General features: G+C 46.0%; 1 gene segment (V, D, J or C); it reads right to left on the bottom strand.

The window, feature by feature from the left end:
• Positions 1–12,414: 12,414 nt before the first annotated feature.
• Positions 12,415–12,885, bottom strand: LOC130336578 (immunoglobulin kappa variable 3-20-like). The segment is given in 2 exon segments: positions 12,415–12,719; positions 12,822–12,885. Coding segments are annotated over 2 exon segments (360 nt in total).
• Positions 12,886–26,415: the final 13,530 nt, after the last annotated feature.

Genomic DNA, 26,415 nt, shown 5'->3' with positions numbered 1-26,415 from the left:
GTAATGGCGGACATCCGCGATCCCGCGGATGTCCGCCATTAACCCCTCAGATGCCATGATCAATACCGATCACGGCATCTGCAACATCGCGGTCACTTTATTGGATGATTGGATCGCCCGCAGCGCTGCTGCGGCGATCCAATCATCCAGCACGGAAGACGGAGGTCCCCTCACCTGCCTCCGCTGTCTTCCGGGAGTCTTCTGCTCTGATTTGCCTTGCCGCAGACCAGAGCAGAAGATGACCGATAACCCTGATCAGTGCTTTGTCCTATACATACCTATTTGTCATATACATACCTATACATACCCTATGGGGACTATTAAAGTGTAAAAATAAAAGTAAAAAAAGTAAAAACATAAAGTAAAACAAATGTGAGAAACCCCCTCCCCCAATAAAAACGTAAATTGCCCCATTTTCCCTATTTCACCCCCAAAAAGTGTTAAAAAATATTTTATATACATATTTGGTATTGCCCCGTGCGTAAATATCTGAACTGTTAAAATAAAATGTTAATCATACTGTACAGTGAACGGCGTGAACGTAAAAAAAAACAAAATAAGTAAAAAATAGCTGCTTTTTTTTATAACATTTTATTCCAAAAAAATTAATAAAAAATGTATTAAAAGTTTTATATAAGCAAATATGGTATCAATAAAAAGTACAGATCACGTTGCAAAAATTTTTCCCTCATACCACTGCTTATACGGAAAAATGAAAAAGTTATAGGTCTTCAAAATAGGGGGATCTTAAACGTACTAATTTGGTTAAAAAAAGTGTGATTTTTTTTTTAAGCGCAACAGTAATAGAAAAGTATGTTATCATGGGTATCATTTTAATTGTATTGACCCAAAGAATAAAGAACACATGTCACTTTAACCGTAAATTGTACGGCGTAAAAACGAAACCTTCCAAAATTAGCAAAATTTCGGTTTTCTTTTTAATTTCCCCACACAAATAGTGTTTTTTTGGTTGCACCATACATTTTATGGTAAAGTGAGTGATGGCATTACAACGGACAACTGGTCGCGCAAAAAACAAACTCTCATACTAGTCTGTCGATGAAAATATAAAAGAGTTATGATTTTTTGAAGGCGAGGAGGAAAAAATGAAAACGTAAAAATAAAATTTTCTGCATCCTTAAGGCCAAAATGGGCTGAGTCCTTAAACCCTTAAGGACCGAGGGTTTTTTCAGTTTTTGCACTTTCGTTTTTTCCTCCTTACCTTTTAAAAATCATAACCCTTTCAATTTTCCACCTAAAAATCCATATTATGGCTTATTTTTTGCGTCGCCAATTCTACTTTGCAGTGACATTAGTAATTTTACCCAAAAATGCACGGCGAAACGGGAAAAAAAATCATTGTGCGACAAAATCGAAGAAAAAACGCCATTTTGTAACTTTTGGGGCCTTCCGTTTCTACGTAGTGCATATTTCAGTAAAAATTACACCTTATCATTATTCTGTAGGTCCATACGATTAAAATGATACCCTACTTATATAGGTTTGATTTTGTCGCACTTCTGGAAAAAATCATAACTACATGCAGGAAAATTTATACGTTTAAAAATGTCAACTTCTGACCCCTATAACTTTTTTATTTTTCCACGTACAGGGCGGTATCTGAAGTTTTTATCGTTATGATTTTTGTTTTGATCGGACTTTTTGATCACTTTTTATTCATTTTTTAATGGTATAAAAAGTGACCAAAAATTCGCTTTTTTTTTTTACTTTGGATTTTTTTTGCGCGTACGCCATTGACCTTTGCAGTTTAATTAATGATAGGGGGTGATTCAAACTTTTATTAGGGAAGGGGTTAAATGACCTTTATTAACACTTTTTTTTATTTTTTTTTTTGCAGTGTTATAGGTCCCATAGGGACCTATAACACTGCACACACTGATCTCCTATGCTGATCACTGGCGTGTATTGACATGCCTGTGATCAGTGTTATCGGCGCTTGACTGCTCCTGCCTGGATCTCAGGTACGGAGCAGTCATTCGCTGATCGGACACCGAGGAGGCAGGTAAGGGCCCTCCCGGTGTACTGCAAGCTGTTCGGGACGCCGCGATTTCACCGCGGCGGTCCCGAACAGCCCGACTGAGCAGCCGGGTCACTTTCACTTTCACTTTCACTTTAGAAGCGGCGGTCAGATTTGACCGCCACTTCTAAAGGGTTAATACCGCACATCGCCGCGATCGGCGTTGTGTGGTATTAGCCGCGGGTCCCGGCCGTTGATGAGCGCTGGGACCGACGTGATATGATGCGGGATCGTGGCGCGATCCCGCTTCATATTGCGGGAGCCGGCGCAGGACGAAAATATACGTCATGTGTCGTTAAGGGGTTAATCCAGTTACAAACTAAAGTTTCCAATCCCTTAACTTACCTGTCAGACATCTATGAGGGACAGTATCAAACGCTTTAGCAAAATCCAAAAACACTATATCCACAGCCATTCCTCTGTCAAGGCTTCTACTCACTTCTTCATTAAAGCAAATTAGATTAGTTTGACAACTATTTGGATTTCCCTGACTACCTGATCTCTTATCATGGGATTATATTCTATTATAATGCTCACAATGGTTTCCCTGCTGGTTGGACAGATGATGATTCTCTTTATGATAAATGATGCTGAGGGCCGGATCACTGTTATTCCTTATATTTTCTGTTCTGGATATTTTTTACATATAATATCTGTGAGGATGAATTCACATTGTATTTTGGGGATATCACAGTCAGATCCAGCTGCAGAATTTAAAAACCAACCGCTGCCATATTCCTGTCGGACCCGTGCCACACTCCATTCATTTGAATCAGCAGAATGGAGTCAGTTAGTGATTCCAGTCGGCTTATTTTTGGACCGTATCTGGTACAGATGACTTCCCTGTCGTCCTAACCAGCAGCACAAGTGGGGTGTTTCTGCCCCTGTGAAGCTAGCAGGACGGTGGAATTTATTTAGCAATTAACATAATTGAACCCCCCATATAAGGCCTCCTCCCCAGGCCATAGTGCTTTTTTTCTGTCCTGTGCTGGACAGCAGGACGGGGCAGGCTCATTAAGCCTGCCTGGATTTATATATTTTTTGATACATATGTTCTGCAGCGTGGCTGCTTATGTTTGGGCTTTTTAGCCCTTTCCCTTACAGGTCTGACCTGTGCTTATCTCCTCGCAGCCCCTCGCTTCTCCGGTGCGATGCTCTGTGTCAGTGCATTCCCCGTGCGGATATGCGCTGTTTGGGAGCTCCGTACCTGGTCAGTGATTCAGGTCGGAGCTCCGCTCTGAGATCGCTGTACCAGCTCCCCCCTTTTTTTGGCGCTAGCGGTGTCGCGTGCGCGGCCGGACGCCGGGACCGGAAGTGCGTCACTTTCCACTTCCGGCCTGGCGTCTTCTCTGGTAGTCTCTGATATTCGGAGTTTTCTCTCCGAATATCTACAGGACCCTTTCTTTATTATATCTAAGCCTGTGGTAGGCTTATATTGGCTGTTGTTATTAGATTTTTGTATAAGAGTGCTGGTGACCTGGGAACTAGTTTCCCTTCCTGTATCTCATTTCCGGGGGTGGAGCCTATTCAAAGTTGGCGCCATCCCCTTCCCTATATAAGGCAGCTCTTGCCTGGTTAGGGTCTCTGCTGTGCTCAGCTAGACCTGTGACTGCAAGACTGGTGTATTTTATTCAGCTTGTTTTTTCTCAACTAGGCTTCCTTGCATAGAGGATGTCTACTCCACCCTCCGGTGACCAATACTCCGGACGTAAGGCGTCCTCTAAAAAACGTCACCTTACGTGTGCCGACTGCGGCACTCCTCTTCCGGACACCTATGAATATAATAAGTGTCCTGGATGTCGTCCTCCGGCAGATCCTGCGGAACCTACCATCCAGGACATGTTTATATGGATGAAAGAGTTCATGGGGAGCTCAATAAATGAGATTAAAAGCTCCTTCTCTGCCAAGAGACCTAGGACATCTCCTAGTCCCTCCTCCATAGCAGAGTATACAGCTATGTCCGTGGGAGACCATTCGGAACAAACAGTGGAAGAAATCATCTCTCCCTCCATCTTTCCCGTTGAGAAAACTCGGCGTTTACTAAGATCCATCCGGTCAAGGGACCAGGATGCGGATCAAGGGGAAGCCTCAACATCCACCCCTAAAGAACCGCTGGTTTTTAAAGTGGATGACTCCTTAAAAAATGTAATGACCACTGAGTGGAAACATCCGGACAAACCCCCTGTCCTTACTCGGAGGTTTAAGCTCATGTACCCCCTGGCCGAGGCAGAGTCAGAAGTCTGGGTCCCACCCCCCAAGGTGGATATGGCTGTTACCAGGATAAACAAGCGCGTCCTTGTTCCCGCGGACGACGGTAGCAACCTCCAAGACCCCCTCGACAGGAAAGTGGACTCCCTGCTCAGGAGGAATTACTCTGCTGCCTCAGCCTCTGCTACGGTGGCCATTGCCTCTAATGAGGTGGCCAATTTCATCAAGGATCGTATCCTAAGGATCCAGTCCGACATCGATGGTAATGTCCCCATAGAAGACATTCTGGACTTGTTCAGCATCTTGCTACTGGGTGCTGACTTTCTTTGTGAGGCCACTCAGCAGCATCTAAAATTGTCCGCAAAGTCTATGGGACTATCCTCTGCAAGCAGACGCCCCTTCTGGTTACGCCCTTGGGTGGCAAATACCACCTCCAAGATAAACCTTTGTGCCATGCCTCTTGAACCCAATAGGCTCTTCGGGTCCGAGCTGGACCGAATTATGGAGGGTTTTGCCGATAAAAAAGGCAAGTCCCTTCCTGTGCAGACCTTTCGTGGCCGCGGTAAAGGCCGAGGGGGCAGATCTCAGGGCTCCTCTGGGACCCAGAGGCGCCAAAGTCAAAGATCTAAGCGTGGTGGCGGACGCGGTCGGGGCAAAGACCGCAAGTCTGAGCTATGACTCTCACCCAGATCCCACCAACGTCTCCCCTCTCCCTTCCCCTCCAGACGTCCTGACAGAAGCTCTGTCTCCAGTTTTTTCTCCAGTAGGAGGCCGTTTGAGTTTATTTCTCTCCAATTGGATGAAGGAAATCCAAGACCCTTGGGTTCTAGAAGTAGTCCGGTCGGGCTACAAAATAGAATTTGTCTCCCCCCCACCAAGGAAATTTTTGTTAACAAAAAGACTCCCTCAACCAGTACAATCCATTCTGGAGGAGTCGGTACTATTGTACCTAGAGAAACGGGCCCTAGAGGAGGTTCCTCCAAACCAGAGAGGCCTGGGAGTATACTCCTCTATATTTTTTGTACCAAAGCCCTCGGGCACTTGGCGAATGATCATAGATCTTCACTTTCTGAACCGTTTCATAAAGAAAAAAAAGTTCAGAATGGAGACTATTCGGTCAGTCACCAGCATTCTGAATCATCTAGATCTGATGGTCACCATCGACCTCAAGGACGCCTACCTGCACGTCCCCTTACATCCTGCTCACAGGAAATTTTTGAGGATTGCTGTCACCATAAAGGGTATGGTAAAGCATTATCAGTTTGCCGTGCTGCCCTTCGGGATCTCTTCCGCTCCCCACACCTTTACAAAGGTTGTGGCTGCCTTAAGATTGAAAGGCCTGGAAATCATCCCTTACCTAGACGACTGGCTTCTAAAAGCCGCATCTCTAGACGTAGTACAGTCTCATCTTCAACTGGCTCTGGATTTTCTCCAGCATTTAGGCTGGATCATAAATTGGGACAAATCAGAGATCGTCCCCTCTACCTCCAGAAGGTTTCTGGGGTTCATAATCGACTCCTCTCACATGACCTTATCTCTGACCCCAGAGAGGAAGGAGAAAGTCGTAAGAGCCACCGAGTTCTTAATGGTTCCCCAAAGGGTCTCCATCAGAACCCTGATGAAAATGCTAGGCCACATGTCAGCGTCTGCAGAGGCAGTACCTTGGGCCCTATGGCATCTCCATCCACTTCAAGATCAGCTCTTGAGTGTCTGGAATCGCAACCCCAAAGGGTTGGACAAAAGATGTTCCCTGTCTGTTGAAGTCAGATGGTGGACAACTCTGTCAGATGGGAAGTCCTTGATTCAACCTCATTGGATCATTCTGACCACGGACGCCTCCCTTGTAGGCTGGGGAGCCCATCTGGACAAAACTCCGGTACAAGGTACCTGGACTTCTCAAGAGAGACTCCTCTCTTCCAACATGAGAGAGTTGAGAGCAGTCCGTCTAGCTCTCTATCACTTCGCTCCCCTAGTTCTAGGGCAAGCGATAAAAGTCCATTCAGACAACACGACTGTAGTGTCTTACCTAAGCAAACAGGGAGGCACAAGGTCCAAAGTTCTCCTCGAGGAGACCGGACTAATTCTCTCTTGGGCAGAGACCAATCTATCCCACCTCTCAGCAGTCCACATCAAGGGGGATCTCAATATAGTTGCAGACCGTCTGAGCCACGGTCTTCCAGTCCAAGGGGAATGGTCCCTGAACGAGGATATCTTCCACAAGATAACCCGGAGGTGGGGTATGCCAGAGATAGATCTCATGGCAACTCGTCTGAATGCCAAGGTGAACAGGTTTTGCTCTCTTTACAAAGAGGACAATCCTGTGGCAGTAGACGCTCTGTCCATTCCATGGAGGTTCAGGCTGGCCTACATTTTCCCTCCACTTTCCATGATACCGAGGGTATTGATGAAAGTCAGGCAAGACCAGACCTCAGTAATCGCCATCATACCATTCTGGCCAAAGAGGTCCTGGTTCACCCAGCTCATGAGGATGAGTCAAGGGTGTTATTGGAGGCTTCCCCACGTGCAGAACCTTGTGTCTCACAACACAGGCTCCTGCCTAGATCTGAGGAGACTCAATCTGACAGCCTAGAGATTGACAGGACCCTACTAGGTAGTGGTCTCTCTTCGGAGGTCTTGAGAACCCTTGCTCACTCAAGAGCAGCATCTACTAATAGAGCTTACTCCAGGATAAATCGGATTTTCCTACAATGGTGTGCGAAGAAAGAGGTAGTTGCCTCAGATCCTCCTCTTTCTGCTTTGCTTCAGTTCCTGCAGGATGGCCTTGACAAGGGTCTTAGCCCATCCACTCTAAAAGTGCAGGTTGCTGCACTCTCTGCCTCTCTAGGCAGATCTTTATCTCAAGATCTCCTAATCAAGAGGTTCCTCAAAGGAGCCGAAAGACTTAAGCCTACAGTCCTTAGGCCTATTCCTCAATGGGATTTGTCTGTCGTTCTCAATGGGTTGAGTTCTCCCCCCTTTGAGCCTTTGGACCAAGTGGACTTTAGGTACTTGTCCCTTAAGGTCACCTTTTTGTTGGCTATAACCTCAGCCAAAAGAATTGGCGAGCTTCAGGCCCTTGCGGCTTTTGAGCCTTATACTCTCTTTTTACAAGACAGTCTTGTTGAGATATCTACCAACCTTTGTTCCCAAGGTACCAACCTTTTCTAATATTAACCAAGTTATCTCCTTACCAGTTCTGTGCTCAGACCCTTCCTCTTCTGAGGAAGCTGCTAACCATTCCTTGGACATTTCAAGAAGTCTCAAGATATACATCTCAAGAACTGATGAATTCAGAAGATCCGAAAACCTTTTAATTTCTTTTTCAGGACGGAACAAAGGTCTAAAGGCCTCCAAACCCTCTCTGAGTAGATGGGTCAAAGAGGCAATCAGGAAGGCATTTATAGCTCAGGAGCTAACTCCTCCTTCTTTTGTTACTACCCACTCTACCCGGGCAGTTGCTACCTCCTTTGCTGAAAAAAGGTCCGTTCCACTAGAACAAATTTGTGCTGCTGCCTCCTGGAGCACACACAACACATTTATCAAACATCACCGGGTTAATGCCAAACGTATGGGAGAGCTGGCCTTTGGGCGTTCCATCCTAAGTGCCGCTCCTCCTTAGTCCCTCCCTATTTGTGATTGTTACTTGCTAAGTCCCCACTTGTGCTGCTGGTTAGGATGACAGGGAAGCGTTAATTTCTAACGCAAATTTGTTTTCCTTAGTCCTAACAGCAGCACACAAATTTCCCGCCCTTGTAGTTTGTATAATTTTGCTTGTTATTAAAGCACTATGGCCTGGGGAGGAGGCCTTATATGGGGGGTTCAATTATGTTAATTGCTTGGGCGGAATTAAAAATTCCACCGTCCTGCCAGCTTCACAGGGGCATAAACACCCCACTTGTGCTGCTGTTAGGACTAAGGGAAAACAAATTTGCGTTAGAAATTAACGCTTCCTAGCAGTCTACTCCTTATCATCACATTCAGGAGTGCAGAGAAAGGCGACACCAGTATATAGATAAGATGGGATCAGGCCATTCACTGGTCAGGGCTCAGCTCCCTTTCTCTATTACCCATCTCTGCACAGGTCACAGAGCATGCCTGCAAAATCCTCCCGTACATGTAAATAAGGTCTCCTCCAGACTATTGTGGCCTATTGCCATGGGGATTGCTATAAAGCATATTTCTAAAAACTGGTAATAGCAACTCAAGCAAGATGGCTTGCTTGTAATAATGTGTAAAAAATAATAATAATATAATAAAAAAAATTACAATCAATATCTGTTATCTGTCTATACGTTCACTTTAATTTCTGAAAACATTCTTCAAGTGACATCTAGTGGAATAAAACTGGTAATACAGTCAGTTTTACTGTAAGGTCAGAGAAGCCTACTGAGGACACCAGGTGGCTAAATTTATTTATTACACCCAAGAACACTCTACAAATACTTAAACTAATATTGATTCTTACAGACTTCTCTATCATGCAGAGACAAAAAGCAGCACCATTTAAAGTGGTTTTGTGGGCAAAAATTATTAAAAGCCAATACACAGGATAACATGATAAAGCACACAGAAAGTGTATACGTTCAGAAAGTGGATCAATCTGAGTCACAATTAGACTCGGTTCGGTCTAATACAGTCAGTGGGCACATCAGGCTCTACATCAATCAGTACAGGATAAGTCAGTGGTTCTTAACCTGGGTTCGATCAAACCCCAGGGGTTCGGTGAGTCAGTCCCGGGGGTTCGGCGGGGGAGGTCGCAACAGGACAGGCAAACCAAGCAATTGCTTGGGGCCCCGAGCAGAGCCGATGTTTGCCGTCCTGTAGCGATGGGGCAATTCCCCCCATCACTATTAACTCCTTGCGGCCCCTCGTTAAGTTTAAAAACGCAGGGCCGCCGGGACATAGCGCACGCCGGGACGTCACTGACGTCCCGCGCGTGCGCCCATGGAAATGAAAGCGCCGAGGACCGGAGGATAGAGAAGGAGGAAGAGGAAGTGACCAGCGGCATGTCATCTTCGGTGCTCCGACCACCAGTCCTGAGACCTACTGCTATAGCCGGAGCGGTGGTCGGAGCACTGAAGTGGGCAGTACACAGGCATACAGCCTCCAGCCATACACTGTATATGGCTGGAGGCTGTATGTCTGTGGGGGAACACTGCCTAGATCAACTGCCGTTGGCTGTCCGGGCACGCTGGGACTTGTAGTTTTGCAACATCTGGAGGTCCGCAGGTTGAAGACCACTGTCCTGCCTAATGTGGGGGAACACTGTCTGCCTAATGTGGGGGAACACTGTCTGCCTAATGTGGGGGAACTGTCTCTTCCTAATGTGGGGGAACACTGCCTGCCTAATGTGGGGGAACACTGCCTGCCTAATGTGGGGGAACACTGCCTGCCTAATGTGGGGGAACACTGCCTGCCTAATGTGGGGGAACTCTGTCTGCCTAATGTGGGGACACTGCCTGCCTAATGTGGGGGAACACTGCCTGCCTAATGTGGGGGAACACTGCCTGCCTAATGTGGGGGAACACTGCCTGTCTAATGTGGGGGAACACTGCCTGCCTAATGTGGGGGAACACTGCCTGCCTAATGTGGGGGAACTCTGTCTGCCTAATGTGGGGGAACTCTGTCTGCCTAATGTGGGGGAACTCTGTCTGCCTAATGGGAGGAAACTCTGTCTGCCTAATGCATAAATAACATAGATTTTTTTTTTTTTATAAACAATTATTTGATTACAGATCAATGCAATAAAGACTGAATGTATTGCAATGATCTATTCGATCAGAACTCTGCTAGTATAGCCCGCCTGTGCCTGGTTTCATTAGCAGATCTATCATGGCAGCTATTGGTGCTATGAGAGGTCCTTGGGCTGTCATGATAATTGATCGACCCCCCCAATTGAATTGTAGCAGTGGCAGACCGAATCCTTAACCACCACTGAGGTACAATATAACTGTCCAGATGCTGTGATTGTTATTGATCATGGCATCTAGACAGCTAAATGCCTGTCATCTGACTGATCTCTAATGCAGGGCTTTGTCAGCATGAGTTGGCTGCAGATAGCAGTCGGCATCTGCCATATAAAGAGCGGGTAAAATGTGGGGGAACTGTCTCTTCCTAATGTGGGGGAACACTGCCTGCCTAATGTGGGGGAACACTGCCTGCCTAATGTGGGGGAACACTGCCTGCCTAATGTGGGGGAACTCTGTCTGCCTAATGTGGGGACACTGCCTGCCTAATGTGGGGGAACACTGCCTGCCTAATGTGGGGGAACACTGCCTGCCTAATGTGGGGGAACACTGCCTGTCTAATGTGGGGGAACACTGCCTGCCTAATGTGGGGGAACACTGCCTGCCTAATGTGGGGGAACACTGTCTGCCTAATGTGGGGGAACTCTGTCTGCCTAATGTGGGGGAACTCTGTCTGCCTAATGTGGGGGAAGTCTGTCTGCCCAATGGGAGGAAACTCTGTCTGCCTAATGTGGGGTTACACTGCCTGCCTAATGTGGGGGAACTCTGTCTGCCTAATGTGGGGGAACACTGCCATTGCTGCGAAAATGACATGAGAGAGGGACACGCCCCCTCCCATAGGCTTGCATTGAGGGGCGGAGCGGGACGTCACACGGGGGCGGAGGCGTGGCGTCACACGCCGCCGGCCGTGTGGTCGCCGGAAATCAGACCCGGAGCGAACACGCTCCGGGGACTGCTTACAAACGGGGTGCCGCGTGCAAGATCCTGGGCGTCCCCAGCGGCGGTACTCCCGCGATCAGGCATCTTATCCCCTATCCTTTGGATAGGGGATAAGATGTTTAAGCACCGGAGAACCCCTTTAAGCCTCAATAGGTTCACTGGGAATTACTTTTCCAGGTTTAATTTTTATATAACATATTTACTAGGTACCAAGGGCCTAAAAGCCATTGCATTGTTGTTTCTAATCTGCAGTTACAAATCCTGTGCATCGAATCAGCGCAGGATCCTGTATGTGTGAACGTACCCTTAAGCTGCAGGAGCATAGGGCAGTCAGTGTGGGCTATTTATTCTCTGCATGTTATTACCCTTTACTAGCGATTGTACTCTGTCTGTCTGGTTTACTTTTTGACCATTGCTTGTACCGTACGATCTCTTTTGTACTTTCTTGCTCTTCCTGGTTCTGACCTTGGCTTGTCTGACTTGCTTGTTTGTATCTTTTTGTTTTTCTGTTTTTAGTTTGATCTCCTGGTTTTGCCTGGTTCCTGACATGTCCTACAGTTATCTTTCTGGTTTGTCTGACTATTCTGAGGTCCAGTGCCTATCCAGTCTTAGGAATGTTGTCCAGTTGAGGGTTTGTTGCCTAGTACAGATTGTCAAGTAGGCAGGGAAAGCATTTGTTGGCGAGCTCCAGGCTGCCCGATTTGACAGCCTCATATTGCTTAGATGATAGAAAAAAAGAAAAATGTTATGGCTTTTAGAAGCCAAAGAGAATAATTTAAAATACAGAAATGTAAAATGGCATAAATAACATTGATTTTTTTTTTTTTATAAACAATTATTTGATTACAGATCAATGCAATAAAGACTGAATGTATTGCAATGATCTATTCGATCAGAACTCTACTAGTATAGCCCGCCTGTGCCTGGTTTCATTAGCAGATCTATCATGGCAGCTATTGGTGCTATGAGAGGTCCTTGGGCTGTCATGATAATTGATCGACCCCCCGCAATTGAATTGTAGCAGTGGCAGACCGAATCCTTAACCACCACTGAGGCACAATATAACTGTCCAGATGCTGTGATTGTTATTGATCATAGCATCTAGACAGCTAAATGCCTGTCATCTGACTGATCTCTAATGCAGGGCTTTGTCAGCATGAGTTGGCTGCAGATAGCAGTCGGCATCTGCCATATAAAGAGTGGGTAAAACTGCTGAGTCCACACCATACTTCCCCATCTGACCCATGTCATTACTGTACATCTTGGATAGGGGAGGGGTTAAATAAATGTTTCATGTTATATCTCTATTCCCCTCAGTGTCAGCTATTGTCTGGTATCAGCAGGTGGTAGAAAAGCATGATGGGAATGATCAGACATCATAACAGGAAATTCTGTATGATCAACACCTGCAATGTTATATTTATATCTACATCGTGTGTCATATTATAGTAATATAGAAGGAGGTTTTTGTACGTCTCTGTATCACTGTGTGACAGGATAGCTCTGATACTGCTTACAGTAATAACCTGCTATATCATCTCCTGTCACTCCTCTGATTGTAAGAGAGAAAGATGTTCCAGATCCGGATCCAGAGAACCGGTCTGGGACTCCTGTATGTCTGTTGCTTGTACCATAGATAAGAAGTGTTGGACGTTGTCCTGGTTTTTGTTGGTACCAGTATGAATAACTTATATAACTACTGGCTGTACATGAGATGGTGACTGTATCTCCTGGGGACACAGAGATATATTTTGGAGATTGGGTCAGTACAATCTCTCCACAGGATTCTAAGGAACGATAAAGAAAACATAAGTGTTAGTGTTAATGTCTCCTCATTGTGCGCTGTTATCTCTACTACTGTCCTGTCCATCATCTCATGAACCTCTCACCATGAATGAGAAGAAGAATTAGACCCAGTAAAACTCCCTGTAAACCCATCTTCATCTCCCTGGACTGATGGACCCAGACTATAGAGATGTCCCCTGGACAATGTCTCATATATAAGAGCTGTAATCCCTGGAGGAGACGTCCCCTGAGAGCAGATATGTAAAGCAGGAAACATGTACATTGTGCTGGGGGTCACTGATCAGTCATCTGGATCTTACTGTGTTTTCTACACAATAAAGACAATCATTTTTAGCAACAATGAATTTATTTATTAATTTACTTTTTTCTCCTAACAATATATGTAAAAAACAAAAAAGTCGATGTCCGACCAGATTAGACATAATTTCATCATGAACTCCATGATAATATATACAACTGATCTTACACATTGTGGATTTCTTAAATTATTAATATTTTTATTATTACATTTTCTGGAACCTACTATTAACAAAGATAAGAACATGACAAGTCTTTTAACCTCTTAACACCACAGTAACCCTTTCCATCCCGCCATAGCTTAATTTTTTCAATACTACATCCATGTTGGGGTTTGTATTTTTTGGCTGAGTTGTATTTTTATTAGCACCATTTAAAGGGGTTATCCAGGAAAACACTTTTATATATATATATATAGACTACTACTGCAGAGGAGCTGTATACACTAAACTGTAGGATATATTATACTCATAGGTCTGCAGAGGAGCTGTATACACTAAACTGTAGGAGATATTATACTCATAGGTCTGCAGAGGAGCTGTATACACTAAACTGTAGGAGATATTATACTCATAGGTCTGCAGAGGAGCTGTATACACTAAACTGTAGGAGATATTATACTCATTGGTCTGCAGAGGAGCTGTATACACTAAACTGTAGGAGATATTATACTCATAGGTCTGCAGAGGAGCTGTATACACTAAACTGTAGGATATATTATACTCATAGGTCTGCAGAGGAGCTGTATACACTAAACTGTAGGAGATATTATACTCATAGGTCTGCAGAGGAGCTGTATACACTAAACTGTAGGAGATATTATACTCATAGGTCTGCAGAGGAGCTGTATACACTAAACTGTAGGAGATATTATACTCATAGGTCTGCAGAGGAGCTGTATACACTAAACTGTAGGATATATTATACTCATAGGTCTGCAGAGGAGCTGTATACACTAAACTGTAGGATATATTATACTCATAGGTCTGCAGAGGAGCTGTATACACTAAACTGTAGGATATATTATACTCATAGGTCTGCAGAGGAGCTGTATACACTAAACTGTAGGAGATATTATACCCATAGGTCTGCAGAGGAGCTGTATACACTAAACTGTAGGAGATATTATACTCATAGATCTGCAGAGGAGCTGTATACACTAAACTGTAGGATATATTATACTCATAGGTCTGCAGAGGAGCTGTATACACTAAACTGTAGGAGATATTATACTCATAGGTCTGCAGAGGAGCTGTATACACTAAACTGTAGGATATATTATACCCATAGGTCTGCAGAGGAGCTGTATACACTAAACTGTAGGAGATATTATACCCATAGGTCTGCAGAGGAGCTGTATACACTAAACTGTAGGAGATATTATACTCATAGGTCTGCAGAGGAGCTGTATACACTAAACTGTAGGAGATATTATACTCATAGGTCTGCAGAGGAGCTGTATACACTAAACTGTAGGAGATATTATACTCATAGGTCTGCAGAGGAGCTGTATACACTAAACTGTAGGATATATTATACTCATAGGTCTGCAGAGGAGCTGTATACACTAAACTGTAGGATATATTATACTCATAGGTCTGCAGAGGAGCTGTATACACTAAACTGTAGGAGATATTATACTCATAGATCTGCAGAGGAGCTGTATACACTAAACTGTAGGAGATATTATACTCATAGGTCTGCAGAGGAGCTGTATACACTAAACTGTAGGAGATATTATACTCATAGGTCTGCAGAGGAGCTGTATACACTAAACTGTAGGAGATATTATACTCATAGGTCTGCAGAGGAGCTGTATACACTAAACTGTAGGAGATATTATACTCATAGATCTGCAGAGGAGCTGTATACACTAAACTGTAGGAGATATTATACTCATAGATCTGCAGAGGAGCTGTATACACTAAACTGTAGGATATATTATACTCATAGGTCTGCAGAGGAGCTGTATACACTAAACTGTAGGAGATATTATACTCATAGGTCTGCAGAGGAGCTGTATACACTAAACTGTAGGAAATATTATACTCATAGGTCTGCAGAGGAGCTGTATACACTAAACTGTAGGATATATTATACTCATAGGTCTGCAGAGGAGCTGTATACACTAAACTGTAGGATATATTATACTCATAGGTCTGCAGAGGAGCTGTATACACTAAACTGTAGGAGATATTATACTCATAGGTCTGCAGAGGAGCTGTATACACTAAACTGTAGGATATATTATACTCATAGGTCTGCAGAGGAGCTGTATACACTTAACTGTTGGAAATATTATACTCATTGATCTGCAGAGGAGCTGTATACACTAAACTGTAGGATATATTATACTCATAGGTCTGCAGAGGAGCTGTATACACTAAACTGCAGGAGATATTATACTCATAGGTCTGCAGAGGAGCTGTATACACTAAACTGTGGGAGATATTATACTCATAGGTCTGCAGAGGAGCTGTATACACTAAACTGTGGGAGATATTATACTCATAGGTCTGCAGAGGAGCTGTATACACTAAACTGTAGGATATATTATACTCATAGGTCTGCAGAGGAGCTGTATACACTAAACTGTAGGATATATTATACCCATAGGTCTGCAGAGGAGCTGTATACACTAAACTGTAGGAGATATTATACTCATAGGTCTGCAGAGGAGCTGTATACACTAAACTGTAGGAGATATTATACTCATAGGTCTGCAGAGGAGCTGTATACACTAAACTGTAGGAGATATTATACTCATAGGTCTGCAGAGGAGCTGTATACACTAAACTGTAGGATATATTATACTCATAGATCTGCAGAGGAGCTGTATACACTAAACTGTAGGAGATATTATACTCATAGATCTGCAGAGGAGCTGTATACACTAAACTGTAGGAGATATTATACTCATAGATCTGCAGAGGAGCTGTATACACTAAACTGTAGGATATATTATACTCATAGGTCTGCAGAGGAGCTGTATACACTAAACTGTAGGAGATATTATACTCATAGGTCTGCAGAGGAGCTGTATACACTAAACTGTAGGAAATATTATACTCATAGGTCTGCAGAGGAGCTGTATACACTAAACTGTAGGATATATTATACTCATAGGTCTGCAGAGGAGCTGTATACACTAAACTGTAGGATATATTATACTCATAGGTCTGCAGAGGAGCTGTATACACTAAACTGTAGGAGATATTATACTCATAGGTCTGCAGAGGAGCTGTATACACTAAACTGTAGGATATATTATACTCATAGGTCTGCAGAGGAGCTGTATACACTTAACTGTTGGAAATATTATACTCATTGATCTGCAGAGGAGCTGTATACACTAAACTGTAGGATATATTATACTCATAGGTCTGCAGAGGAGCTGTATACACTAAACTGCAGGAGATATTATACTCATAGGTCTGCAGAGGAGCTGTATACACTAAACTGTGGGAGATATTATACTCATAGGTCTGCAGAGGAGCTGTATACACTAAACTGTGGGAGATATTATACTCATAGGTCTGCAGAGGAGCTGTATACACTAAACTGTAGGATATATTATACTCATAGGTCTGCAGAGGAGCTGTATACACTAAACTGTAGGATATATTATACCCATAGGTCTGCAGAGGAGCTGTATACACTAAACTGTAGGAGATATTATACTCATAGGTCTGCAGAGGAGCTGTATACACTAAACTGTAGGAGATATTATACTCATAGGTCTGCAGAGGAGCTGTATACACTAAACTGTAGGAGATATTATACTCATAGGTCTGCAGAGGAGCTGTATACACTAAACTGTAGGATATATTATACTCATAGATCTGCAGAGGAGCTGTATACACTAAACTGTAGGAGATATTATACTCATAGGTCTGCAGAGGAGCTGTATACACTAAACTGTAGGATATATTATACTCATAGATCTGCAGAGGAGCTGTATACACTAAACTGTAGGAGATATTATACTCATAGGTCTGCAGAGGAGCTGTATACACTAAACTGTAGGAGATATTATACTCATAGGTCTGCAGAGGAGCTGTATACACTGAACTGTAGGAGATATTATACTCATAGGTCTGCAGAAGAGCTGTATACACTAAACTGTAGGATATATTATACTCATAGGTCTGCAGAGGAGCTGTATACACTAAACTGTAGGAGATATTATACTCATAGGTCTGTAGAGGAGCTGTATACACTAAACTGTAGGAGATATTATACTCATAGGTCTGCAGAGGAGCTGTATACACTGAACTGTAGGAGATATTATACTCATAGGTCTGCAGATGAGCTGTATACACTAAACTGTGGGAGATATTATACTCATAGGTCTGCAGAGGAGCTGTATACACTAAACTGTAGGACATATTATACTCATAGGTCTGCAGAGGAGCTGTATACACTAAACTGTAGGAAATATTATACTCTTAGGTCTGCAGAGGAGCTGTATACACTAAACTGTGGGAGATATTATACTCATAGGTCTGCAGAGGAGCTGTATACACTAAACTGTGGGAGATATTATACTCATAGGTCTGCAGAGGAGCTGTATACACTAAACTGTAGGAGATATTATACTCATAGGTCTGCAGAGGAGCTGTATACACTAAACTGTAGGAGATATTATACTCATAGGTCTGCAGAGGAGCTGTATACACTAAACTGTAGGATATATTATACTCATAGGTCTGCAGAGGAGCTGTATACACTAAACTGTAGGAGATATTATACTCATAGGTCTGCAGAGGAGCTGTATACACTAAACTGTAGGAGATATTATACTCATAGGTCTGCAAAGGAGCTGTATACACTAAACTGTAGGAGATATTATACTCATAGGTCTGCAGAGGAGCTGTATACACTAAACTGTAGGAGATATTATACTCATAGGTCTGCAGAGGAGCTGTATACACTAAACTGTAGGAGATATTATACTCATTGGTCTGCAGAGGAGCTGTATACACTAAACTGTAGGAGATATTTCACTCATTGATCTGCAGAGGAGCTGTATACACTAAACTGTAGGATATATTATACTCATAGGTCTGCAGACGAGCTGTATACACTAAACTGTAGGAGATATTTCACTCATAGGTCTGCAGAGGAGCTGTATACACTAAACTGTAGGAGATATTATACTCATAGGTCTGCAGAGGAGCTGTATACACTAAACTGTAGGATATATTATACTCATAGGTCTGCAGAGGAGCTGTATACACTAAACTGTAGGAGATATTATACTCATAGGTCTGCAGAGGAGCTGTATACACTAAACTGTTGGACATATTATACTCATTGATCTGCAGAGGAGCTGTATACACTAAACTGTAGGAGATATTATACTCATAGGCAAGGGCGGACACAGACAGCAGAGGGCCCCTGTGCAAATAATGTGCCTGGGCCCCCCCCCCCCCAGCACTGTGCCCCCTCATGTACCTAGACCCCACCGGAGGGCCTCCACTTACCCCGCCCATGTAGTGTCGCCACTTGCCTTGTCCACCGCAGGTGGATGGAACGGCTCCTGAGGTGGGCTCCGGGTGGCCCCTGTCCCTCCCAGTGAGTACTCCCCCGGGTCAGCCTGACCCGTATCTAGCTGGGAGGCAGAGGGCAGTGCTCCCCTTTACATTCACACCCCTGGACTTAGCACGACACCCCTTGGCATCCCCTGGTTCCTTGGCTTCTTATCCTTAGTGATAGAAGTGACTTACAGGCAGGGCCAGACTGGCACCAAAAATAGGCTCAGGCATTTTAAAATAAACAGCCCATTTTTATGGTGGGGGTCTGACTCATGGGACCCCCACCAATCACCTTGGTTCAAGTGGCTCCCCAGATGTTGGAAAGCTGCAACTCCCATCATGTCTGAAGTGACTACAGCTGATGGGACAGTCAGGAGACTACACAATGATATCAGTGACTACAGCTCTGATGGGACAGTTAGGAAAATACACAATGATATCACTGACCTGAGTGACGTCTTCTCTGTTGTCTTTACTTTTCTTCTTCATCTGGTCCAGACACCAGGACTTCTTCCATCTTCTCTGCAGAGTCTGACACCTGGACATCATTGGTTCCTTAATTTGTCAGTAGATCCTCATCCTCTGTATGATGACAATAATCATTATAACCTTGCCAAATACTGTACCCCCTGAATATAATACTGCCAACCACTGTACCCCCTGAATACTGCCAACTACTGTACCCCTGAATATAATACTGCCAAATACTGTTCCCCTGAATATAATACTGCCAACCACTGTACTCTATTAATATAATACTGCCAATCACTATACACCACTGAATCACCCCATACACCCCACGCACTCCATCCTCAGTCTCCTCATCACCCCATACACCCCACGCAACCCATCCTCAGTCTCCTCATCTCCCCCATACACCCCACGCACCCCATCCTCCGTCTCATCACCCCATACACCTCACACAACCCATCCTCAGTCTCCTCATTACCCCATGCACTCCATCCTCAGTCTCCTCATCACCCCATGCACTCCATCCTCAGTCTCCTCATCACTCCATACACCCCACGCACTCCATCCTCAGTCTCCTCATCACCCAATGCACTCCATCCTCAGTCTCCTCCTCACCCCTTGCACTCCATCCTCAGTCTCCTCATCACCCCATGCACTCCATCCTCAGTCTCCTCATCACCCCATACACCCCATGCACTCCATCCTCAGTCTCCTCCTCACCCCATGCACTCCATCCTCAGTCTCCTCATCACCCCATACACTCCATCCTCAATCTCCTCATCAACCCCATACACCTCACCATGCACTCCATCCTCGATCTCCTCATCATCCCATGCACTCCATCCTCATTCTCCACATCACCCCATGCACTCCATCCTCAGTCTCCTCTTCATCCCATGCACTCCATCCTCAGTCTCCTCATCACCGCATACACCCCATCCTCAGTCTCATCACCCCATCCTCAGTCTCATCATTCCATACACTCCATCCTCAGTCTCCTCATCACCCCATGCACTCCATCCTCAGTCTCCTCATCACCCCCATACACCCCATGCACTCCATCCTCAGTCTCCTCATCACCCCATACACCCCATGCACTCCATCCTCAGTCTCCTCATCACCTCATACACCCCACGCACCCCATCCTCAGTCTCCTCATCACCCCATACACCCCACGCGCTCCATCCTCAGTCTCCTCATCACCCCATGCACTCCATCCTCAGTCTCCTCATCACCCCATGCACTCCATCCTCAGTCTCCTCATCACCCCATACACCCCACGCACCCCATCCTCAGTCTCCTCATCACCCCATACACCCCACGCACCCCATCCTCAGTCTCCTCATCACCCCATACACCCCACGCACTCCATCCTCAGTCTCCTCATCACCCCATGCACTCCATCCTCAGTCTCCTCATCACCCCATGCACTCCATCCTCAGTCTCCTCATCACCCCATACACCCCATGCACTCCATACTCTTCACCCTATACAACCCATGCACTCCATCCTCATCACCCCATACACCCCATGCACTCCATCCTCATCACCCCATACACCCCATGCACTCCATCCTCATCACCCCATACACCCCATGCACTCCATCCTCATCACCCCATACACCCCATGCACTCCATCCTCATCACCCCCATACACCCCATACATTCCATCATAAGTCTCCTCATCACCTCATATACCTTAAGCACCTCATCAGTATTACACAGCTGACACCCCCCCAGTCCTTCTCATCAACATTAAACCACCTAATCACTACACCCCTGACCCCCCTTCTGGTCCTCCTTATCAACACTACGCTCTCCCAGACCCACAATCCTTCTTATCATTACACCACCAACCTCTTCAACACCCCTCCTGTCCTCTTCATCATCATTACAATCCCCTCCCCCACCGCCCTGCACCCGACCGTCGCTCTCCTCACCTTATCTGCTCAGCGATGCGGCTGTGAGGCGGGAGGGTTTGCTGCTCCTGTCACTTCTGCCGGGGTCAGAGGCAATGACATGTGACGTCAGGGGCTTGGAACAGACGTGCGTGCCTGCGCGGGGCACGTCTGTTCCCATCAGCCCCTGGCCTGTCCGTCTAGCCCGGCCGGTTAAAAGGCAAATTACTGCTGTCAGCGGCAGGTCCGGGACCTGTTGCTGCAGCATTTAGTATGAAGTACTGGCAGGGGGCCCTGCAGGGGCCCAGACTGTGAGGCCCAGGCTGTGACCTGGGCTACTAGGGGGGCCCCCTAACACGCTGGGCCCCTGTGCAGCCGAACCGGCTGAACAAGTGATATGTCCGCCCCTGCTCATAGGTCTGCAGAGGAGCTGTATACACTAAACTGTAGGATATATTATACTCATAGGTCTGTAGAGGAGCTGTATACACTAAACTGTAGGATATATTATACTCATAGGTCTGCAGAGGAGCTGTATACACTAAACTGTAGGAGATATTTCACTCATTGTTCTGCAGAGGAGCTGTATACACTAAACTGTAGGAGATATTATACTCATAGGTCTGCAGAGGAGCTGTATACACTAAACTGTAGGAGATATTATACTCATAGGTCTGCAAAGGAGCTGTATACACTAAACTGTAGGATATATTATACTCATAGGTCTGCAGAGGAGCTGTATACACTAAACTGTAGGATATATTATACTCATAGGTCTGCAGAGGAGCTGTATACACTAAACTGTAGGAAATATTATACTCATAGATCTGCAGAGGAGCTGTATACACTAAAATGTAGGAGATATTATACTCATAGGTCTGCAGAGGAGCTGTATACACTAAACTGTAGGAGATATTTCACGATAATCACTACGACTATTTTCAAAGTTATTTCATTCTAGAGATGCACATGAGCTGTAATATTGGCAGAGCAGCGATATTGTATGTAAAATCTTCTGTTGGGCTGTGTTCACATGTAGGATTATGGTTATTATTGTCTCCAAAATCTGGAGTGAAACAGGTACAGAGAAAAAAAAATAATGGAAACATTGTTACCCTTTTCCTGGTTTTAGCTACAAATACTGCCCTAATACTATGGGGGAACTTATCAACAGTTTCACAAGCCTCATTTTGCTTAAAAATATGTTATACCATATAGCTCCAACCAGCTATGCCAACTAATGCCACTATTGTTATGCATAAGGCAGTGGCTGTCACGATGCCGGCTGGCAGGTAGTGGATCCTCTGTGCCAGAGAGGGATTGGCGTGGACCGTGCTAGTGGACCGGTTCTAAGCCACTACTGGTTTTCACCAGAGCCCGCCGCAAAGCGGGATGGTCTTGCTGCGGCGGTAGTGACCAGGTCGTATCCACTAGCAACGGCTCACCTCTCTGGCTGCTGAAGATAGGCGCGGTACAAGGGAGTAGACAGAAGCAAGGTCGGACGTAGCAGAAGGTCGGGGCAGGCAGCAAGGATCGTAGTCAGGGGCAACGGCAGAAGGTCTGGAAACACAGGCAAGGAACACACAAGGAACGCTTTCACTGGCACTAAGGCAACAAGATCCGGCAAGGGAGTGCAGGGGAAGTGAGGTGATATAGGGAAGTGCACAGGTGAACACACTAATTGGAACCACTGCGCCAATCAGCGGCGCAGTGGCCCTTTAAATCGCAGAGACCCGGCGCGCGCGCGCCCTAGGGAGCGGGGCCGCGCGCGCCGGGACAGAACAGACGGAGAGCGAGTCAGGTAGGGGAGCCGGGGTGCGCATCGCGAGCGGGCGCTACCCGCATCGCGAATCGCATCCCGGCTGGCAGCGGAATCGCAGCGCCCCGGGTCAGAGGACGTGACCGGAGCGCTGCCGCGGGGAGAGTGAAGCGAGCGCTCCGGGGAGGAGCGGGGACCCGGAGCGCTCGGCGTAACAGTGGCATTGTTATTGGACTCACGTTATCTACCAAAGTAGAGCAACTTGATATAGACAACTATTGTATACAATCACCAAACCAAGTTATTAACTCTTAAAATAATTTACTTTTATTGTATTCCATAAAAAAAAAATATATATATATATATATATATATATATATATATATATATATATATATTGTACATGGAGATATTCACAGGATTACAGACATAAAAACTACCAGAGCCAGCATTATAGTCCAAAAAATGCTGATCTACATATATCAGCTGAGAGTAACTCAAAATGTATAATATACTGTCATATATATCAATAATGTTGTGTATATAACTATGAATTCTGTATAGTAGCTAAATTTGCCCCTTGTCACAGTGAACAGTAATCATTGCACTGAAATGTTGTATATACCGTATATACTCGAGTATAAGCCGACCCGAGTATAAGCCGAGACCCCTAATTTCAACCCAAAATCCCAGGAAAAGTTATTGACTCGAGTATAAGCCTAGGGTGGGAAATACCTCATCCCCCCCTGTCATCATCCAGACCCGTCATTAACATCCTCATCATCCCCTTGTCATCATCCCACACATCCCCCCTTCATCATCCCCTTGTCATCATCCCACACATCCCCTTATCATCCCACACATCCCCCCTTCATCATCCCCTTGTCATCATCCCACACATCCCCTTATCATCCCACACATCCCCCCTTCATCATCCCCTTGTCATCATCCCACACATCCCCCCTTCATCATCCCCTTGTCATCATCCCACACGTCCCCTTATCCCACACATCCCCCCTTCATCATCCCCTTGTCATCATCCCACACATCCCCTTATCCCACACATCCCCCCTTCATCATCCCCTTGTCATCATCCCACACATCCCCCCTTCATCATCCCCTTGTCATCATCCCACACATCCCCTTATCATCCCACACATCCCCCCTTCATCATCCCCTTGTCATCATCCCACACATCCCCTTATCATCCCACACATCCCCCCTTCATCATCCCCACCCCCCTTCATCATCCCCACACCCCCCCCCCCTTCATCATCCTCTTCTCATCATTCGCCCTCAGTGGTCTTCAACCTGCGGACCTCCAGAGGTTTCAAAACTACAACTCCCAGCAAGCCCGGGCAGCCATCGGCTGTCCGGGCTTGCTGGGAGTTGTAGTTTTGAAACCTCCGTAGGTCGGCAGGTTGAAGACCACTGCGGCCTTCAACATGCGGACCTCCAGAGGTTTCAAAACTACAACTCCCAGCAAGCCCGGGCAGCCATCGGCTGTCCGGGCTTGCTGGGAGTTGTAGTTTTGAAACCTCCGGAGGTCCGCAGGTTGAAGACCACTGCGGCCTTCAACATCATCCAGCCCCCTCTCACCCCCTTTAGTTCTGAGTACTCACCTCCGCTCGGCGCTGGTCCGGTCCTGCAGGGCTGTCCGGTAAGGAGGTGGTCCGGTGAGGAGGTGGTCCGGGCTGCTATCTTCACCGGGGGCGCCTCTTCTCCGCGCTTCCGGCCCGGAATAGAGCCGTTGCCTAGACAACGACGCATCTGCGTCGTTGTCAAGGCAACGTGACTATTCTGAGGCCGGGCCCGAAGCGCTTAGAAGAGGCCTCCCCGGTGAAGATAGCAGCCCGGACCACCTCCTCACCGGACCACCTCCTTACCGGACAGCCCTGCAGGACCGGACCAGCGCCGAGCGGAGGTGAGTACTCAGAACTAAAGGGGGTGAGAGGGGGCTGGATGATGTTGAAGGCCGCAGTGGTCTTCAACCTGCGGACCTCCGGAGGTTTCAAAACTACAACTCCCAGCAAGCCCGGACAGCCGATGGCTGCCCTGGCTTGCTGGGAGTTGTAGTTTTGAAACCTCTGGAAGTCCGCAGGTTGAAGACCACTGCGGGTGGGGGAGTTCACTCGAGTATAAGCCGAGGGGGGTGTTTTCAGCACGAAAAATCGTGCTGAAAAACTCGGCTTATACTCGAGTATATACGGTAAATAAATTCTGTATAGTAATTAAATATAGGACACTTTGCACCTTAATAATTGACACCTTTTGGGAATGTTGCAATAAGATGCACAATACGGCACTTTTTATTACTTACCTCCTTCTTTTGGATAAGAAGACGCTTGATTCCAATGTGCACATGCGCGCCGTTATGCGGACCGGCACCATCACTCCTCTGTGTCAGTGGAATGCAGACCGCCGTCCCACGTCATTATAACGTGGTTACGCCGGTCTGCAGGATGACGCAGGGGGAGGACTGCGCGATCCCGGCCGGTGACAGTGCGCATGCGCCGGACATGGATGCAGAGTGACAGGAAATGAAAGTAGCGTTCCGAAAGTGTGATACACACTTTCCCCCTGTATAAAGTAGACACACACAGCAACAGTAGCCCCCTGGGGAAGGAGCAAAAGCGCGCTCGGTGTCCAGGCACAGCACCAACAGCGCACATGGGAAAGCAGTAATGCAGCAATACCTTGTAATTAGAATGATTCTAACACTGGTTATGGACAAAGTGTAGTGGTAACTCCTATTTTGCCATAATGTGTCCAAGTGTTGCATTCAGTCCCAGTGCATTATTGATATATATGACAGTATATTTTATACATTTTGAATTACCGTATATACTCGAGTATAAGCCGAGTTTTTCAGCAAGATTTTTCATGCTGAAAACGCCCCCCTTGGCTTATACTCGAGTGAACTCTCCGCCTGTCAATCCCTTTCAGTAGTCTTCAACCTTCAGACCTCCAGATGTTGCAAAACTACAACTCCCAGCATGCCCCGACAGCCATCGGCTGTCCCTGCGCATGAACGTCCCTGTGCGTCATCGTCAAGGCAACATCACTAGTCCGGGCCCGGAATGGAGAAGAGGGCCTCCCGGTGAAGATGGACAGCCTGTAACGACTAACCTTCCCCACCGGACGGTCCCTGCAGCATAGATGGCCCGGACCAGGTCACCCTTCCTTCCCACCGAGGGGAGGTGAGTAGAAAACTAAAGGGGGTCTGAATGATGGCAAATGCCGCAGTGGTCTTCAACCTGTGGACCTCCAGATGTTTCAAAACTACAACTCCCAGCATGCTGGGAGTTATAGTTTTGCAACATCTGGAGGTCCGCAGGTTGAAGACCACTGAAGGGATTGACAGGCGGTGATGATGAAGGGGGGGGGGATGATGACAAGGGGGATGATGACGGGGGTAATGATGACGAGGGTGATGATGACGAAGGTGATGATGATGGGGGTGTTAATGATGGGGGTCTGGATGATGATAGGGGGGGATGATGTATTTCCCACCCTAGGCTTATAGTCGAGTCAATAAATTTCCCTGGGTTTTTGGGGTGAAATTAGGGGCCTCGGCTTATATTCAGGTCGGCTTATACTCAAGTATACATGGTACTCTCCGCTGATATATGTAGATTATATCAACAAAACTCCTTGGGGATTTTGATCCCCTCAGGGTATAACCCTGACTAAAGACTCCCAAATTATTCTCCTAA

This window comes from Hyla sarda, chromosome 1 (genome assembly GCF_029499605.1).
Source record: "Hyla sarda isolate aHylSar1 chromosome 1, aHylSar1.hap1, whole genome shotgun sequence".
In the NCBI taxonomy this organism is placed as follows: Eukaryota; Metazoa; Chordata; class Amphibia; order Anura; family Hylidae; genus Hyla; species Hyla sarda.
The sequence above is the reverse complement of the archived record's forward strand: the minus strand, read 5'-3'. Positions and strand labels throughout refer to the sequence as shown.